This window comes from Podarcis cretensis (genome assembly GCF_951804945.1).
Source record: "Podarcis cretensis genome assembly, chromosome: 4".
NCBI classification, from domain to species: Eukaryota; Metazoa; Chordata; class Lepidosauria; order Squamata; family Lacertidae; genus Podarcis; species Podarcis cretensis.
The window spans coordinates 34,147,109-34,167,208 of record NC_137173.1 but is presented as its reverse complement, the minus strand read 5'-3'; the positions used below and the strand labels follow the sequence as shown (position 1 = coordinate 34,167,208).

At 47.3% G+C, this 20,100-nt stretch overlaps 2 protein-coding genes across 2 annotated transcripts in view; both read left to right on the top strand.

Moving 5' to 3' along the window:
- Window positions 1-20,100, top strand: part of SLC35A5 (solute carrier family 35 member A5) — a 340,246-nt gene that overhangs the window by 110,819 nt on the left and 209,327 nt on the right. The gene's annotated exons all lie outside the window — the stretch shown is intronic.
- The window catches only part of ATP1B1 (ATPase Na+/K+ transporting subunit beta 1), a 32,361-nt gene continuing 19,594 nt past the window's right edge, over window positions 7,334-20,100 (top strand). The window contains exons 1-2 of the mRNA XM_079974107.1: window positions 7,334-7,797; window positions 13,796-13,924. Of these exons, the coding sequence (XP_079830233.1) occupies window positions 7,701-7,797; window positions 13,796-13,924 (226 nt within the window). The 5' untranslated portion in view covers window positions 7,334-7,700. The remainder of the gene's footprint in view (window positions 7,798-13,795; window positions 13,925-20,100) is intronic.

Below are 20,100 nucleotides of genomic sequence, written 5' to 3'. Positions count from 1 at the left end.
GAATGCCAGAGTTGATCAGAAGTTATGTGCTTGCTGCACCACAATTTATTCTGCAGGATATGTGGTTCTTCCCTGAGGGAATTTCTCTCTGTATTAAGCAAAAAGGTGGATGGTGCCAAACTTTATGGGGGAGGTAAGCTTTCCTACATGCTACAAAGTTTACTAGAAATGTTTATTTAATATAAATTTTTGGTTTTCAGTGAGAAGTCAAAGTCCCATTCCATTGTGTTTTGTAAAGATGGTGTTTTAGGGACACTGGGTCTACCTTATACCAGGTCAGGTCCAGCTACCCCTGTATGGTCTGGTCTGACTGGCAGCAGCTCTCCAAAGTCTCTGGCAGAGGTCTTTTCCATCACCTGCCAACTGACCCTTCTAACTGGAGCTGCCTAGGATTGGACACTGGGCCTTTCTCACGCATAGCATGTCATTAAGCCATGATCCATTATTTTGGATAAAGGACAAAATTTTCTTTCTTTCTTTTATTTATATATTTTAATTAATTTTCACAATAAACAATCATTAGATTAAAAAGAAAAACACACACACAAAATAAAACAATTTAAAACATCTAGATACACTCTTAATATTGATCCATATTTTGGGATTCCTCGAAGCTACCAGCATGAGTTTGACCAAACTGCGGGAGGCAGTGGAAGACAGGAGTGCCTGGCGTGCTCTGGTCCATGGGGTCACGAAGAGTCGGACATGACTAAACAACTAAATAACAACAACAACAACAACAACAACAACAACAACAACAACAACGAATCCCCTGACTTCCCTCCACTTCCTTCCCTCATTCCTTTGTATAATTTTCATTTATGCAAATATTTATCTCTAATTAGTTCCTTATTTAAACATTATCCATAACATTACAAGTGGGGTTTTTTTTTAAACCCTGCTAATGTATTGACTTCCTTACATTGCTTTTGTATATATGCAATAAACATTTCCCATTCTTTTTTATATTTGTTGTTGTCTTAATTTCTAAGTTTCCCAGTTAAGTTAGCCATTTCCATATATTCCATTAACTTAATTTGCCAATCTTCTTTAGTAGGGACTTCAACACAGGCAATACCTGACAGCCTGAACCAGAACTTTGGAAGATGTTTGGAAAATGCATGTGACTGAGCATCATTATTGCAAGGGGGGATATTTTTATGGATTTTATGGCTCAGACAACATAGAAATTTCACTGCTATGAGTGGTTAGCTCACTGCACAATCCAGACACACTACCCAAGAGGCTATATTTTCTGTGACAAGTTTTACTTTTAAAAATATATATTTAAAATTCTCTTCATTTGTTTTGTGAGAAAAAGTCTGTTTCCACCTTTCAGCGTTTTTAGCCAATGAATGAAGCCATAGCAAGGATGAACATTTAGAAAAGTAGTTCTAGCCAATCAGACAAAGAGAATGTTGCAGTGAAACACCCATTATCAAGACCTCCTTTGGCTGTAACTGGCTTGTAGATAAATCCATAATGATGCCCTTCAGAGGTCTATTGTCGAAGGCTTGATATGGATTCATATTCTTATATTCAGTGAGTTTATGATGCAGATGGGATTTGAATCAAGGCATCCTTCCATGGGAGTCTACTAGCATCCTGGAATGACTCCTCCTTTCCATTCTCTGAATGTGCTAGTCTCCAACCCAATCAGTGCACCAGGAAAGTAACCCACAATGCTGAGCAAGTGAGAAAAATCAAGTGCTTCACTCTTGCTTCTCAATCAGAGATGAGATGTTGTGCCACCCACTTCCTGCCTTCCTGGCCATGTGGGCTGGAGGATGGTAGCATAGATGAAATATATTTCAGTCCCATCTGTTCCATATTGTCAGCCTACCAAATGTTTGGCTGGAGGTCCCTTCCTACACACTCAGGAGTCGTATTTTCAGTGCTCAACAGCGAGCAAAGATTGGGGAATCCTGCTTTTCTGAAGGTGACACCTCAAAAGATAGGGAACCCCCTATCCCCAAGTGGAAGCTGTAGTTCAGCTGTTGAAACAAATGTGCATAGTAATAAGGAGTTATTAGATCATTTTTATTCTGCTACAGCATGTGCATGTTCACCAATTATTTCTACCCCAAGAACAGGTGTGGATCAATCAGATTCAATAAGCAACGCATTTGCTTCCACTTCTTGATTTACTAGGAATATTCCTGGAGGCAGAAGTGTGTATTCATGAGGAATGAAGGCTTATTATTTGGTCTACACCAGGCCCTACACAGAGGATTGTATTTAACATAGTGCTAAGGCTAAGATTAAGCCAGCCCAAGAGGTCACCTTGCACAATGGAACTTTCTTCCCATCTCCTGCCTCCTCCTCCTCCTGACACCCTAATTCCTCCAACCCTCCAGAGCAGATTTGGGGACGGCGCACTGGCTTCCACCAGCACAACAATCTAGTTGAATATGGTCCATAATGAGTAAAATCCATTTGCACGGACTAGGCCTTAGTAATATAATTAACTGGATGCCCGCAATACATTGGTGGGGATGCTTGAAATCTGCTGCATGGTTCAGCTTGCCACCGTAAGCCTGGTATTTCCAAACATTCTAACATGGAGAGGGCAAAAGGAGATAATTAGTCTAATAGTTGTTGATGTCACAATGGGCCTTAGTTATGTACCGAGACGCTGAAGCTCAGATTAGAAGGGGAAAAGTACTGGCAGCAGGGGAGGCCTTTCAGAAAGACACAAGCTCCTTGAATCATTTAAAAAAAACCCAACCACACAAACACATTTATTTATTTATTTCCATTTATGAACCACTTCCTGTAATGTAAAACATCTCAAAGTGATAAAACAATATAAAAACGTCAACAATGAAAACATAACCATCTCATACATCAAAGCAATGAAAGCAATTTCATACACACAAAAACAATTTGTTCGAAACATGACCATTTCTAAAATAGTAACTTAGTTATCTGCCATCACAAAAGACAAGGAGAAAAGGACCTCTTGGACACAGGGACACACACAACTTAATAATGTGAACACGGAAATATGGCTTTGCTTACTGCTGTTCCTAGTGGAATAGAGCTATATGCAGGTGGTGGAGGCTACATCCCAGGGGGCAATGGCACAACTTTCTCAAACACAGGCTCCAATTATATGTTAAGGCAGTAGATCCGAAGCTTTAAATGCAGAGCTACCCAATTTGCAGGTATGGGGCATGTAGGGATGGCTGTACCAGTCTATTTTGGGGCCTCTCTATTTCTCATTCAGTGGCGTAGCGTGGGGGGTGCAGGGGGGGCCGGCCGCACCGGGTGCAACATCTGGGGGTTAGGGTTAGGGGGCGCAAATCCACGGGTTAGGGGGCGCAAATTACTTGCCTTGCCCCGGGTGCTGACAACCCACGCTACGCCACTGTTCTCATTTTCCCAATCTTAAATTCAGTTCTCTGCATTTCTACAGCAATTTGTGGATTCTTTAAAATACTTATGAAAATTATTTAGCATATATAGGGGCCAGCAATCGGCTAAAAACTGTGGCAGGATTTTATGTGTTTGTTTTAAAAAGTATTTAGGGACCACTTAAAGAAAGGAGGCCTGCTGGACCTCTAGAGGGAGGAAATTCCACCAATGTGGGGCCAACACTGACAAGGCCCTGTCCACTAACGTCAGTTGGGTTGATGGGTACCATGGACAAGGCCTCTGAGGCCAATCTTAGGACCTGGGTTGGTTCATTCATATGAGTACAGAATAGTCCTAACCTGACCCTGATCCCAAACCATTCAGCACTTTAAAGATTTGTGCTATCCCTTTAAACTGAGCCCAGAATGGGTAATTAGCCTGCGCAAGCATCCTGGTGGCCGAATTTTGCACCTGCTGAAGTTTCTGAACTATCTTCAAAGGCAACCCTACCTAGTCCAGTTTGGAAATAACCAGCACATGTGCTACTGAGGCCAGGTAAATTTACCCTAGATAGGGTTACAGTTAACAAAGCAGCCTAAACTGGTAAGAGTCGCTCCTAACCAATGAGGTCATCTGTGTCCAGGAGTATCCTCCCCCACCCCTTAAAAAAACTATTTTTCCTTCAAGTGTAACGCCAGGCTTCCTTAACCTCCAGATGTTTTGGGCCTACAACTCCCATGATCCCTAGCTAGCAGGACCAGTGGTCAGGGATGCTGGGAATTGTAGTCTCAAAACATCTGGAGGGCCAAGGTTGAGGAAGCCTATGTAACGCCGTCCAACCCCCCATTGCAAATCTCTCTCCAAAGCAGTGGTCTTTCCAACCAACATTACTTCTGCATTCTCTTCACTATATTTCAGTCCGTTTACCCTCATCCATCCCAAAACTACCAGCGATCAATAGGCCCTATGTTGGGGGGTTGTACTATGGAAGAAACAATCAAAAGTTTTCTGCACCCCCTATCCCCATGCCCCTTTGGCCACTTATACTCACCCCAACTGCTGTACATCCTTATGGGGCAGACCAGCATTTAGATCAGGGGTTGTCAACCTACTGCCCACTAGTGGGCGTTTCAGGATTCTAGGTGGGCAGTAGGGGGTTCTACGGCTCAAGCTGAATCCTCCTTCCATCGAGCACTGGTGGGCGGTCAGGAAATTTCACCATCAAGAAAGATGCATTAGTGGGCAGTAGGTATAAAAAGGTTGACTACAGTACTCCCGATTTAGATAGATGGACCTTCCATCTCTGCTACTTCTTTAATTTACCTATTCCTTTCCCAAATCTTTCAACTTTCTGTTTCTAACCAGTATTCAAGTGGAAGCAATGAATATTCTTGCCAGTGCACTCACAGACACCTGGATCATTAGAAAGCCATTATAACACGAGCAATTTGCACTGGGCTGACAATCAGAAAAAAGTGGCCATAAGATGGGGATCTATGCATTTGCTCCTTTTGAAAAATGGCAAAGCAGGCCAAACTGCCCACAAAGTTAAATGTGCATTTGCATCTAAGGTAAAAGAGTTTGTTTGTTTGTTTATAAAATACAAATTGCCCTGGTTGGGTGTCAGAGTGGGCCTAGGCAGGTGCACAGAGAGGTGTGTGTGAGAGTGCACTCCTGTGTAAGAAGCCATGCAGTGATGGTTTGCTGCCTACACAGTGTAGTAAATGGCTTTCTCCATGCGGAGAGCTCTTGTGTCTCAAGGCCAGTGTATGATTCCACACAAAAGGGGAAGGGGAGGGGATCAAGGGCAGGGGAGAGGCCCTAACTAGAATCAGTAGTTGTGGAAACTGCCTTTAATTTGACCAGCATTCTCTGTATATGTTACTACAGGGCTCTCCAAGTCCAAAAGCAGCACATTCTTCAAGGTCAAACAGAGAAGGAAACACTTCCTGCCATGTATATTCCACCCACCCTGACAGCCGGATCTGTCCTTCCCTGGTTGTCCCTTTTCTTTTCTTTTTCCTTTTGAAGTCCTGCCTCCTCCTCTCCGAGCACTCTCCAAGCTACAGTCCCTTCCCACAGGCCTCCTGCTCCCAGGCCACTTGCCTACAAATACTTGCAGGTGGTTCCAATGCAAACACAGGAGAGGGCTGTGCTGGCATGGGACTGAGATGTACTATTGACATTCAGCCTCCCATTGTCATCTTTTTCTGCCTGCGACCTGAGCTGTGGAGCAGGGGGCAGTAGCAGGGGGAGGGGAGCAGAAAAGCAGTGTAGGGTGGAGCAGAGCCCAAAGACAGTGGGGAGAGGTCTCCCTCCACAAATATACCATCCCTGTGCACTGCTCTTCCTGCTCACCTCTCAAGGACTCTGCAGGCAGAATGGGAGAACAGGGAATGTGAAGAAGAAAAGTTCCACTGCAGAAAGCATTCTTCCTTGGTCCCTGGGACCATACCCTTGGGTGCTTTCCCAAGGTTCCCAGCTGCCACCTGAGGACTGCATGGGAGCAATGGCCCAACAACCCTTGGGTCATAGATTTTGTAGAGTTGGATGGGACCTCGAAGGTCATTAGTCCAGCCCCCTGCAATGCAGGAATCTTTTGTCTAACGTGGGACTCTAACCCGTTCCCCTGAGAACCTCATTCCCCACCGACTCAGCTATCCCAGAGATTCTGCCCAGCAAAGGGCATAGCTGTACTGTACATTTTGGGGATGCTAGTAGTGAATATCTGGAATCTCCTGCAGCACTGGGGTTGGATTGGGGGTGAGTCCTGGGACTACCTGACCTTTGGGATGAAGCAATCTGGCTGAGCGGGCAACGACTTTCCGCAATGGGGAAGGTAGCTGCCTCCACGAAGCCGCGCTAGTGGGGACGTTGACCCAGGGAAGGGCATTCCCCGGGCAGAAAGCTGCAGGGATGACGTTGCAGGCAGGCGGAGAAGCCCCGCCTCCCGCGGGCACCAGCAGCGAACGAGGGACGGGAGGGACAAGCAGGCGGGCAGGGCGCGCGCTCGCGGGCACCTCTAGGGGACAGGAGCTCCTGGATCGGGGCCTCCTCCCAGCCCTTCTCCACCCCGAGATCGGCTGCAGGCGAAGCCGTTGATCACCATTCCCAGCCGCCGCTTCGGGCAGAACAAGGCGCTTCATCCGTATGCCTGGCGCGCACCTTTGACCAGGACTTGACGCGGGTCTTTCCACATTCCTTTTAGGAACAGGGAAAAAAACAAAGGGAAAAACAACAACCCCATATTGCGATTCATGGTATGGACGCAACATGCTGAGAGACCTGCCCGGTTTTCAGCCTGCCCCATTTTCACTGCCTGGAAGGGGGGGGGGGTCGTCCCCTAGGCTGGTTTATTTTTTAAGGCAAGCCCTTTCCCCTCCTCCCCGGCTGCTTTCTTGACCCACCCCTGGCTGAGCTCAGGTGAGGCGCGCGCCTCTCCCGCTGCCGCTCGCTGCTTCTCTGCGGGACTGGCTGGACACCTTCCCCGCTTCCAAGCAGGCTCCTCGCCCGCCGCCTCCACCTGCCCACCGAGGCTCCAACCCGCCCGCCGCTGCGCCTCAGCTGCCCGGAGAACGCGGCTGCCCTGCTCCCGCCTGCCTGGCTCTCTCTCTCCCCCTGCCTCCCTTCCTCCCCATGCAGGTGGAGCCTCTCTCCTCTCCCTGCTTCTGCCGCCGCGCGAAGCAGGTGCCTGCCCGGGAGGAGGGAGGGAGGGAGGGGTACGCAAGGGAGCGGGAAGAGCCGCCGTCGCCGACAACCTAGCCCGGCTCCCGCCATCTCCTGCGGCTCGCGCACTTGTCCTCTCCTCCGCCCCTCCGAAGCCCCACGCCCTCGCCGGCAAGGCGGCGCTCTCATTGGCTACCGGCATTTGGGTGGGCGGCGCTCGCCCCAGGAGTTGGGCAATATATCCCGCACGAGTGGGAGGGGACACAGCTAATTTTTCTCCTTGGGCAGAGCCAGGTTTCGTGCTTTCTGCTTCCCTTCCCACCCCCCCGCCCCGGCTTGCGCTCTGGTTCACTCTCCCTCCACCCCGCCCCCAGGCCACCTCCTGCACCGCTTTGCCCGGCTGCCGGTCTCTCTCTCTCTCTCTCTCTCCGGGCACGGATTACTCGACACGCGCGCTTGTCCGCCCGCCCGCGCCCGCGCCACCTCGTCAGGGTGGGACGCCCCGCCGGGCACACAAAGACCTTCCTTTGGTCCCCGCGCCGCCTGGAGAGCGCGAGCGCCCTGCCGGCGGGAATTTCGCGGAGAGGACGCTCCGAAGCCAAGGCTGCGGTCTCTGAAGGGGGACCGGACTGCAGAACTCCTGGTCGTGAGGCGACAAGCCGCGCCGACCTCCGCTCATGGCTCGCGGGAAGAAGGAAGGCGATGGCAACTGGAAGAAATTCATCTGGAACTCGGAGAAGAAGGAGTTCCTAGGGCGGACCGGAGGCAGTTGGTGTGAGTACCTTCTTCCTCCATATACGCGTCCTCTCTCTTTTTGCCCTCTCGGCTCCCGTCTTTCCAAACACCCCCCGAGGCGGTCTTGCGGGCGAGCCGCGCGGGAAGGAAGAGCCGTAGTGCGCGCTCGTGTGTGTGGGCAGTGGGCGGCAGGTGGAAGCTCCGCTGTTCGTGCCCTGCCTGGAAATGCTTTTCCACGCGACTAAATTGCCGCTCGCTCGCCTCATTGTGATCCGAGGCAGGCGGCTCGGAGAAGGTGTGTGAAACCTTCCCGGTCGCTTTCCTTGCCCGGCAAGGCTGGCTTCCCCACCCCGAGCCTCCCCTGCTGGGCAGCTTCCGACCACCACTCGAGGAGGGAAGCGACCCGCTCTGCGGCGCCAGGCAGGGCTGGCCTCGGATCGTGCGCGGTGCCAGGCTCGCGCCTTTCCCTGCAATGTGTGACTCGTCGCTCTGTGTTTTTTGCCGGGGTGTGGTGTGGTTTTGGCTTGTGTGGAAAGAAGGGTCTCATTCATTTCGTGCCTCCTCGCTATTTTGGAAGATGCACCTCGGGCTTACTAAGGCTAGCCGGCTCGCTTGCTTTTCCCAGGCGCGACCGTCTAGACAGGAGGAGAGAGAGATTTTTTGGGGGGGGGAATCCCCAGCTTTTCCCCCCTCTTCCCCCCCCCTCGCGATGACTTGGGTCGCTCCGAAGCAGCCTGTTGCCTCTGCGCTAGAGGAAAAAGCCGCTTGCTTCTCCTTTGCGCCTTGCTTTCCTTTCCCCGCCTGCAAAGGTCGTGCTGAAGGGCACTTGATGTAGTCAGCCAAGCCTGAGTCGTGATTGCGGGCAGGGTGGAGGGGGTGGGGGCGACAGAAAGAGGGGGGAGCACGACAGAAAGAGGGGGGAGCCCGACACACACCCCTCTTACTCCTCCCCGCCCGCCATGCTCCTCATCAGGAGAGCAGCCACTGCAGCTCCCTCCATTGCCCACTCAGGGAGGGGAAAGGACGCGGTAGTGGTGCCTTGTGTGTGTTTGCATTATCTACCTCTCTAAAATGGCCACGATGAGATGTGATCGTTCGTGGGAACGGAACAGAGAGAGAGTTAGGGTTGCCTTCCAGACTCTGCCCAACCCCAAAAGGGTTAATAATGCATCACAGCTCAAGGTTAGTCAAGGTGACACCTTCCCAAGCAAAGAGGTAATGGAAGGCTGGGTTGGGATCCCTGAGGGAATGGGGAGAGGATGGGGTGCCACCGCAACCACCAAGGACAACCACCCAACCACCTTTGGTACTGACCACACATTTGCTTGGAAGCCGGATTTCTTCCTTTTGTCATGCACACCTTTATTTGGGGTAGGCCTGCTTGAGCTGCTGGCAGCGGAGATAAAGAGAAAAGGTCAGGTGGAAAAGCAAAGGGAGCTTTAGGAATAATAAAGTCCTTGAAGGCTGTCTCCTAGCAACTAAACCCAACTTGAATGAGACTGAGGTTCAGGGCCCATTTTTTAAAAAATTAAAAAGTCAAACCTTAATGTTTTTTCATTGCTACCCTTCACACACACAAACCTCTCCCCCCCCCACACACACTTTTGCTTCCTGGTCCAGGACTGAGGCCCTTTCCCCAGTTGACTACCTTGGTTCTGCATTGCACAAGCCGGCTCGAATGCAAAGGACACTAAAGGTTTTCAGGCAAACACACAGTTTCTCCTTCTCCATTTGCTTACACCTCTGAAAGGTGCCTGAGCATCAAACTGTTCCCACTGCTTTTCCTTCTTTCAATATGACCCTTCATAACGCTCCATGTGGCCATTGACTGTATTCTAACCTGCTTTGTGGAGAAGGTAGCATTTATTTTAAACATGCTCCTTTGATGACAGACAATAAGCGCTTAGCACAACCACCCTCCCTTTGTTGTTAGCAGATAGAAAAGTCTGTAGCAATACCCATAGGGGTAGAATGGAGCATGCCCAGAGCTTTTTGGCATTGGAAGCATTTAGATTTGTCTGCCCTTGAAGGGAAGGGGAGGGTGCCCTTGAATCTCCTCCTCCTCCCTCTGCTGAGGTTTCCGCAGGTGATCTTGAGTGTCTCTGTAGATCCATCCATCAGAGGAGTTTCCGTCTTATCTAGAACTTTCCATTCCCTTCTAAAACTCTTTGTGCAAATTTAGAAACATTACTGATTACTAAGGCCAAAACAGCAAACGGATCCAAGGAAAGGGGGAGCAGAAAGATTGTTCGTAAGGAATAAGAATGGCTTTATTTAAGAGGACCCGACGTTATAAATAGCTTCTTCTTTTTTAAAAGATAGCTGGGGGAAGAGAAAAGGTTACGGTGTTATTTTTGAAATGATTCACGTATTGGTATAGGAACTTTTTTGTAGTCACGCATGAGTTTCTGCCAGCTGCTGCTGCCAGACTTGCACCGTCTCCAGCCAGTCAGTGTCCTGTTGGAAGTGCCACATATCCGGAGCTTCCCAGTTCAAATCCTTGGCCGGAGTCTGCATAGAAGGCAGATGCAAAAGGGGATTCTTGCCTAACGATGGGAGAGGAGCTGGAGTCCACAGAGAGACTGAGCTACAAAATGGGTGTTCAGACAAAATCTCATCTTCAGAGACTCTGTTGCTTAGAATCCCTTAGAAGCAAAGATGCCTGGTTGCTGGAAGGGCCAGTAAAATGTCCCTGATTTCCTCTTTCTGAACAGCTAGAACAGCTGAGGCTCTTACCCCTGTCTTAGGAAATAAGCTGTTTTGTTTCTTTTATAACCCATGCACTTCCTTCATATAGTAGATGCCTTCCATAGCGCACAATAGGCTGTGTACTTTGATGTGGTTGGTTCTTTGTTAACACCCTGGTCAGAAATCTGACTTAAAACACCTGACTCCTCACTCTCTGAAGCACTTTGATTTTATTATTATTAAAGTAAAACCTACCCACAGCACCTTGCTGTAAACGGACATACTCTTTGGCTCGTTACAACAGCACCTCCTATGACTGTACTCTGGAAAAAATGTCCAAATCTCTCTGACGTCACAGCTATTTGCCTACTGCTGCCTGGTTACCGAAGAGTGTGTTAGCCCCAAGTGTGCAAAAAAAAAAAAAAAAAAAGGACTGCTGCTGGTCTCCATGTCTAATTTCCCTCAAAGGAAAACGAAAACAACCCCTATTTGATTAGGGTTTCATCTTTCACCGGCAACTTCTCTATATTGGTGTTCACTCCTTTTAAAGGACTATTTTAGCACTTTAGATAGATATTATTTCCCCCCTTCCGAAGAATGTTGGGAAGTATAGTTTAAGGGTGCTGACAGTTGTTAGCAGACCCCTGTCCCCCTGAAAGAAATAAAACTATGAGAGCTCCCAGGACAGAGGGATTGACTGTTAAACCAGAATTGTAGCTCTGTGCGGAGAATAAGATCTCATATCAACACCCCTTAGAATCATAGAATCTTAGAGCTGGAAGGGACCCCAAAGGTCATCTACTGCAGCTCCCTGCAATGCAGGAATCTCAGCTAAAGCATCCATGACAACCTCTCCTGTTTAAAAACCTCCAAGGAAGGAGAGTCCACCACCTCTCATGGGAGACGGTTTCACTGCTGAGCAGCTCTTACTGTCAGAAAGTTTTCCCCTTAACAAGCTGCAGTTCCCAGGATTCTTTGGGAGAAGCAGTGACTGTTTAAAATGGCATAATACTGCTTTAAATGTGTAGTGCAGATGGGGCCTCCAATACTTTATTTATTTATTTATTTATTTATTTATTTATTACATTTATTTCTCAACTTCTTATCCGACATGCATGGTTCTCCCTCTCATTTAATCCCCACAACAACCCAGTGAGGTAGGTTAGGCTGAGAAGCATTGACTGGCCCAAGGTCACCCAGTAAGTGGGGATTTGAACCCTGGCCTTCTAGGTCCTAGCCTGACGCTCTAACAGCTACACCCATTTGTAGTCTTGCACTGGGTCTCTTAAGTACCAACATGTTTGCTGCTGTGGACTTCTTAGTACAAAAACAATAAGGCATGAGTTGGCATCTTCACCCAGTAGGGCTGCCTTGTGATGCCTAGCACAGAATCTTATAGAGGTAATCCCTCTAAAGTCGCAACTGATAAAACCAGATTTCAGTATGTGCACAATTCCTGGGAACAACCCTAGTAATAAAGTTTTATGTCCCCCTTTGCCTTCCCTTAACCACAACAAAAACCCTTTAATTGCACCTGTAATTTGCATATGAATCTAGCTGATTACAACTCAAGTGCAGTCAAATGTGTGACTTTTACAAGATGCATTTATTAATGCACTACATAAAAGAAAGCTAAAAGTTGTTTGGGCGCATAGGACCACAGGGCCACAATTGAAATAAATGTTGGGCAAAAGGCATTTTGACTCTGGAGATCTGCCATACTTGGTGTTTCTTGATGTATTCATAGAGATGGAAGGGACCCCGAGGGTCAACTAGTCCAACCCCTGCAATGCAGGAATATGCAGGTGGCCGGTATGGGGATTGAACCCACAACTGTAGCCTTATTGTTGCCATGCTCTAATCATCTGAGCTACATGGAATTGAATTTTCATGCATCTTCAGATATGGATGTGACTCCCCCAAACTGGGTCTGTGATGTCACAGTCACAAGCACATTTACTTGGCGGCAAGGGCTCATTTACACTGGTGCAAGAGCTTCTAGCCGCCTTCCTGTGCCTAAGAGCTCTCTGCCGTTGCATGTAGCCCAGAGTTACATGTGTATTTCTGTGTTCATAGGAACCTAGCTCTTTCCTATCATGTGTGTACGTTCTTGCCCACATGTTGTGGTCTCCTGCAAAGCAGGGGTTGGGCAGGTATGATAGGTCCAAGGTTCACTCCATGACCCGCTATGTTTAGAGCCTATTATAGTGAGACCCACAATAAAATTCTGCAGTGGATCCTCCTTTCTTAAAGGAATGCTCCACTTTGAATTTCCAACCAGTCAATTTCTCTAAGTAGGGCATTCCACTCTGTTCCTCCTCTCCATGTTCTGTTTTCCTTTCTCAGCGATCACCCTACATTCTGTGCCTCCTACACGTGCTCAGACCTTTCAGACTGTTTCTTGCCCCCTCATGGTTTTTGTAAATACTTCTGCAAACCTCAACATTTCGCCAGCCACCCGGATGCTTCCCTGTTGTTTCTTGGGGTCCCCATTTAGACTGCAGTCCTATTGGCACTCACTGCTTGTGTTCACTGTTAGAATTTGTGGTGCTGGGGCAAAGAGATAACTGGATTTGAATCCCACCAAGAGCATAAGTAGATCAAACAAAAAACCCACCCAAGTCCAGTATTCTGTTTCCAACAGTGGGCAGAAAGCAGTGTTCTTGAAGCTACCAGCATGAGTTTAACCAAACTGCAGGAGACAGTGGAAGACAGGAGTGCCTGGCGTTCTCTGGTCCATGGGGTCACAAAGAGTCAGAAACGACTAAACAACAACAAAATTAATTTTTCTGCACTTGGAGGTTCTACATGTCTGTCATGGCTAATAACCATCAATGAACAGACTTATACCCCACAATTTTTTTCTGTCCTTTATAAGATTAAGGCCATTGAGCTCTACAGAACTTCTAAGTAAACGTGCATAGTATTGCTCCCTCTGTGAGCAGCAGTCCTGACTCTGCCAGAGAGAAAGTGAGAGATATAATACCACAAATAGTATTTTCAGGTCTGTCCAGGCTATTTTCAATGACATGTTATTCTTTGAGGGCATTGCCTTTGGGGTGCTGTAACAGGATTTCCTGTAGCCCTCCAGATGTTGTTGGACTCCAGCTCCCATCACCCTTCCTCACTGGCCATGCTGCTTGGGGCTGATGGGAGTGGAAGTCCAACAACATCTCTGGTTGGGCTCCATCACCTTTGAACCCCCTTCCAACTCCGTGATTCTTTAATTGCAATTGTTGCAGAACTTGGCGCTTGTAATCTTGAGAAGCTGCTGGGTACCCAAATGGTCTCTTGCATAATTAGCCTTCCATCATTGACTGTTGTGTGTTTATTTTTTCTCTTGCCACAGTTAAGATCTTACTCTTCTATGTGATCTTCTACGGCTGCCTGGCTGGTATCTTCATTGGGACCATTCAAGTCATGCTGCTCACCATCAGCGAATTCGAGCCCAAGTATCAGGACCGAGTAGCACCCCCAGGTAACAATGTGCACTGATGAGGGGCGCTGGTCAAAGCTCCCCCCCCCCCGACACACACAGAAGGAGTGGTGTGTGCTTGCCTATTGTGCTGCAGTGGGTTTTATTTATAGCTGCTGGATTTTGACTGCCTCTTTCAATAGCTGCATGGTCTTCTTTATTTCCTCAAAACTTGTAGGGTCAGGCACAGATGACTTGGTTGTCTACTGTAACAAAGAAGGAAATTTTGGCTTGCCTGTTGTTTCACTAGGAAGCAGAGCCTGCTCAATCTCAGGCAGCAGGATCCACAGAGAGCAGCAGATCTGGCTCCCAAGGAATGCATCACCCATTACTGCTGCTGCTGCTGCTGCTGCTGCAGTGGCAGCAATGGCTGCGTCACACTCCTTGGGGGCCAGACCTGCCACTTCCTCTGCGCTACCCACCCCCACAGCAGTGCCGCTTCTCTTGGTGAATAGGAGGCTCCGCCAATCTTCTCTCAGAGATGGTGGGGGCTGCCTTCTGGTGTCTCCCAGGCTCTGTATCTTCCTGGTGAGACTCAGAGCAGGCCTTTTCTCTCCCCACCGACAGCCTTCGATTCTGACTTAAACCATTGGGTAAGATTGATCCTGGTGTAGATCTTCACTCATCTCTTCTTCCCTGGCTGGGGTGCGTGTGTCATTTTTTGTGGTTTGCCTCAGGTGCCAAAATGCCTTGGGCCAGCGCTGCTAGAAAAGTGTGCCCTCCAGTTCTCGGTGTAGTGTTCCAATGGGTTTTTATCTCATTGCTCCTCTAGTAAGTTCAGGTAAGTTCAGAGCAACAACCTCTGTGACCTTAGGCCAAGATTGCTTTGCTCTAGGCTTTATAACAGAGTTGAGTTTTCAGGCTGGGCATCCAAGCCCAGTACTCTATCCCAGTAGTCTTCCATCTTTTCAGACCTGAGACCCACCTTCAGCCTCCTATGTACATTTTGGGGGACTGCTTCTTAGTTTTGAACAATATATTCGTATTTGTGGTGCCGTTTGGGCCCACCTCAAGTATAGCTGTGATTCATTAGAGCAAGGCTAGAGAAGCTGTGGGGATAAATGTGCTGTTGGGCTCCAAGTCCCATTGTCCCTCACCAATGGCCATGGGCAGAAGTCCAACAACATCTGGAGGGCCTCAGGTTCCCTGCCTGTGATTCAGTACTGAGCTCTGTCCCACCAGCTGAAGACCAATCAGTCATCAACTGATGGGGTGGGAGGCAAAGTTAGTTGGGACCTCATCTTTAGTGGCACAATTACCACTTGTTATTATGGTTTAACTCTCCATTAAAACAGCGTGGGTAGGGAAGAGAGAAGCGTCACTTCCAGACTACAGTGGTACCTCAGGTTAAGAACTTAATTTGTTCTGGAGGTCCATTGTTAACCTGAAACTGTTCTTAATCTCAAGCACCACTTTAGCTAATGGGGCCTCTTGCTGCTGCTGCGCCGCCGGAGCACGATTTCTGTTCTTATCCTGAAGCAAAGTTCTTAACCCGAGGTACTATTTGTGGGTTAGCGGAGTCTGTAACCTGAAGCGTATGTAACCCGAGATACCACTGTATTAGTATTTGGTGGGAGGGATTGAATCACTGGCTGCCTATTTAGATTTGCTCTGTTAAAGTGCTATGGTACTCTGACACAACAAATTCACTTTCTAAGAAAGACTTTTATTGCTTAGGGCAGGTCACCTCAGAGAGCCCCAGATATGAAGATGAAGGACTCGTATCTCCCTCATAGTTGTGTAGCATCAAATGTTTCAGGAGAAGCTGCTTCTGGTAAAATTCTCTCTTCTACATAGCTGTTAAAGGAGCAAGAGCCCTGCTGCCCACCTTTGCTTCTGAGCACCCTGGAGAGAAAATCAGGAAAAGGCAGAGATGTGCATCAGCTAATTTAAACTTGATCCTTTGTTGCGTATTAGGATTCTGTGTCTGATTAGACTGCAGACCATTCCACATGGGCTTATTTGTGCTTCATCTTCATGGTACAACATCCAGAGGGGTAGTTGTGTTAGTCCGTTGCAGCAAAAAACACATAAGGAGTCTTGTAGCACCTTCAAGACTAACATATTTATTATGGCCCAAGCTTTTACAGAATGGAATCCACTTCATCAGACACATGAAGTTGACAGGCGTGTGTGTACACACATATGCTAGTGTAGTGGAGGGAAAGTAGCGAGCAATTGGGTCAAATGGCAGTGAAAACCAGAAAGTGCAGCCAGTCACAATTCAGTTAAGTGGCTGCTAATTGATAATAATGCAACCGTTCTAGTGTTGCTAAGTTAATTTAAAGTTTCCATTCTTCAGCAAAGGCACTTTAAAGGGAGACTTCCCGCACAAAGCCACTGAATTACAATTAATCAAGAAGTTTGATTCTGCCTGTTTGGACGTGAAGAGGGACTGTGTTGAAAACATGGGTGATTATGGGATCACCAGTTAGTGCTGCTGGGAATGGTCACTGTGCTTATTTTTCACACACCAAACTTTTAGGAACATAGGAAGCTGCCTTGTACCAAGTCAGATCATTGGTCCATCTAACTCAGTATTGTCTGCACTGACTGGCAGCAGCTGCCCAGGATTTCAGGCGTGGTTCTCTCCCATCCCACCTGGAAATGGCAGGGATTGAATCTGGAACCTTTTGCATGCAAAGCAGAGGCTCTACCACTGAGCTAGAGCCTTTCTCCAGCTGTCACAGACTATACATTTTGCATTTAATTTCCATTTTACTCTACTGTTTTAACCATTCCCCCCCCCACACCCATCAGGAATATTATATACCTGCCAACTGAGAATAATATCTCAAGATTCTGAAGGGGGTTCTAGTCCACAAGAGCTTATACCATAACAAATGTGTTAGCCTTTAAGGGGCCACAATAATATTTGTTGTCTATGTGGTACAGTACCTTCTTGGTGCCTCCTTTGATGTTTGAGTTACTTCTTGGGGATTGCGAACACATCTAAGCTGTGTTAAGCACCGTCACTCATCACAGGGCAAACTGGGTTTCTCACCAGGCATTTGTTGTCTGCTTGCCATTTCAGGCTAAAAGTAGGCGGTTCTACTTTCAGTTCAGTCATGACTCTGTTAGCAATTAACCATTTGTGCAGACTGCACAATAAGATTCTCTGCCAAAAGGACGTGGACCTTTATCTTGGATGTTCACAGGGTGGGTGGGGACATGTCTCTCTAGATATTGCTGGATTCCAATTCCTATCAGCCCCAGCCAGCAGGGCCCAAAGGTTGATACAATGGGAGCTGCGGAACAGGAAGAGCTGAAGGGCTTTGGGTTCTCAACCTGCAGCTTACAGTCTGCACCAGGGAAGAAAACACTGTGATTCAGATCAGCAACGATGCAGAAGGGGATCATTTAGTGAACGGAGGGGCAAGCACAGTTAGGGCAGTTCAGAAAAGCCATTGCAGTTAGAAATATTTAGTGGAAGAAGGAGAAGGATGAATGCAGGATAAAAGGATGTTCTGGAATAGGGTGCAGCCTGGCACAAGGTACAAAAAAAAAAAGGAAAATGGAAATAATTTTTGTTTCAGTTCATTTCAAACTTTTATACACCATGCTTCCTTGTAGATTTATCTAAGGCAGTCTCCAAATTTAAATTCTCAACAAAAAGAATACAAGAATTCCATGAAACAATTAACAGCAGAGTGGAAAATTCCTAAAGCTAATTTATGCTTGAAAGACATAAAATCATAAAAAGCCTCTGAGGATGTCCTAACCTGGCATCTAAATAAGAGCAGAGTGGGTGCCAACCATGTTTCTTTGGGGAGGGTATTCCACAAGTGAGGTGCCAGTGATGAAAAGTCTCTGCCTTTCCAGGAGGTGTCACTACTGGCAAATTGGCATGAGCTAATAAAATGCACACTATGCCACTGATGATAGCTGGACAACAGATGATTGTGTGCAGCCCCAAAGTAAACGAGAGAATGATGTGCCGTCACTGAGTCTAATAATCCCTAAAGGAGCAATTACTTTTTTTAGAGTAATATCTAGCTTCATTTAAAGCTACCAAGGCACAGCATGCAGGGCTTGATCCTGGCTCCATTGCAGGGAACAAGATGCCCAGCATAAGTTGTGGGTAGTATCCAACACTTCCTGTCTGCAGTGGCATCTCCTTGCATAACATAACACCTCCCCCCTTCCTTCTGCAGCTTCCCATGCCCTTAAAATCAGCTCCAGGAAGCCAGGGGACCGCCCTGGAGAAGATTTTGGGGGGTAAAAGGGGGAAAGTGAGGAAGGGAAAGTCTCACTGAATTGAGAGGAAAACCACTTGCACAGTGTCGGATACAACCTTAACTTTCTGCCATCCCTCACATGCCAACCAAAGTGGCCCCCTTGAGCGCTTGCTATCTGGTGCTGGGAGTCTTAAGTTGTGCTCAGAACATCTGCTTTCTAATCTAGGCTAGCTGCTAAATAAGTTAACTACCTTCCGTTTTGCCCCTTGGGCTATAATCTGAATTATGCTTATTCAGATGTTGAAACTGTCCATTGCACTTGTCTAGAAATAGGTTAAGGATTGGAGTGGCGTTGGTTGGGCTGGGGAACAATCTGTGACATGAAGGCATAACATGAAACTTCACAGGGGTCTTGATTTTTAGCTTATTTGTTAGCGCCGGTGAGCACTGATCTACTAGCATGTTCCCCACTAGTATGAATATTTCATTGATAATTGTTCACTGATGAAGACTTTATTCCAAAACAGTTGAACTATTCCAGATATACTGTCCTTTTGAGACTTCGGAGAGCCGTCTTCCTCTGAGACTTTTGTGAGACGTCTTCCTTTGAGAGACGGCTTGGCGTTCCTCTCTATTCAATTGATTTGTTTGATTCTTTGTTTGACTCTGATACATATATAACTTGTAGTTACTTGTATATTTTATGAAATGTGTTGTATGATATATACATTATTTTGAAGTGGCTTATTTGTATATTTTGAATGACATCATATATATTCACTAACAGTTATTAGCCAGCGTGTTGTGTTTGTATTTTTGTAGATTGCTACGTTTTGCAACACGGGGTTTTGTGTTTTTTCAGACCCATGTAGCTCTGGCATGGTGAAACTAAAGCTTCCATGACTCTTTATTTTTTTTGGGGGGGTGCTTTAAATGTAGGGTGTGTACACAGTCACTGAGAAAATGACTGTTAACCTGTGCCTATAAGCTGGCCATATGTAAGTAAGCAGGATGATTTGACAGAACAGCAACTACCCTGCTTGCTCCACCAAGCCTCTATGAAGCATTATCCATTCCCAGCAGTTAGTAGGAACCAGCTGTGTGTGTGTGTGCATGGAGTCTTGCAACTGCTAGTTTCCACATTACAAATGACCCCAGGGTTGCTTAATGCTGGAGGCAGTCATCATTTATGTCTCCCTCCTTCCCTCCCTCCCTCTCGCTCACCTATAAAACTCTTCAGAAGCTTTAAATAGCAGTATAATATTTAAACGGCTGCAGCAACACTGCCAGAATGCTTCTTGGTGGGCTAGCTCCCACTGTGAAATGCCTTTCCTCCTTACTGAATCCCCAGCAAGGCCTACACACACTCATGTTGAGGTCAAGTTGAACCATTGTGTTTTTTTCCATTGGCTGCCCCCATTTTAAGCAAAGACGTCGGCTCAGGATGCAAGTTGGAACAAATGTTGGAACATTGTATTTTTAATGCTACTGTAGCAGTGAGTAAACAGCTCTCACAAGTACAGGTGGCAAGCACAGTATTAATTCTCAATTATTGGGGTGATCAGGCATAGGTAGCAGACAATGGGTGGTCTCCGACTATCTTTTTCCGTCTCTGCAAGGATTTTTGCTTGCACAGAACTCCCCACCACCACCACTCCCGACCCTGCCCCTGGAGTCTGTTCCGGAGGATTATGGGGAAAACCAAGAGCCAGTTTAAGGGGAAGTTCTGTTGTGCCAGTGAAAATCCTTACGCTGATGGAACAAGTTACTTGGATATAGTCCAAGGACCCTACTCTAAATGCACCTGTGCATTTTCTCCCATAAATTAAGTAAGGCCCTCGAGGACACTGTTGAAGGCAAAACTGAACACTCTTGACACTGGGTGGCCCAGCCACTATCAACAGGATAGCTTCTGGGGGTATATTGTTTACCACAATCCCCTCCAGGGACTGTTGTCATATGAAAGCCCTACACATGTACTGGTGGATGTTTTGCTAGGAC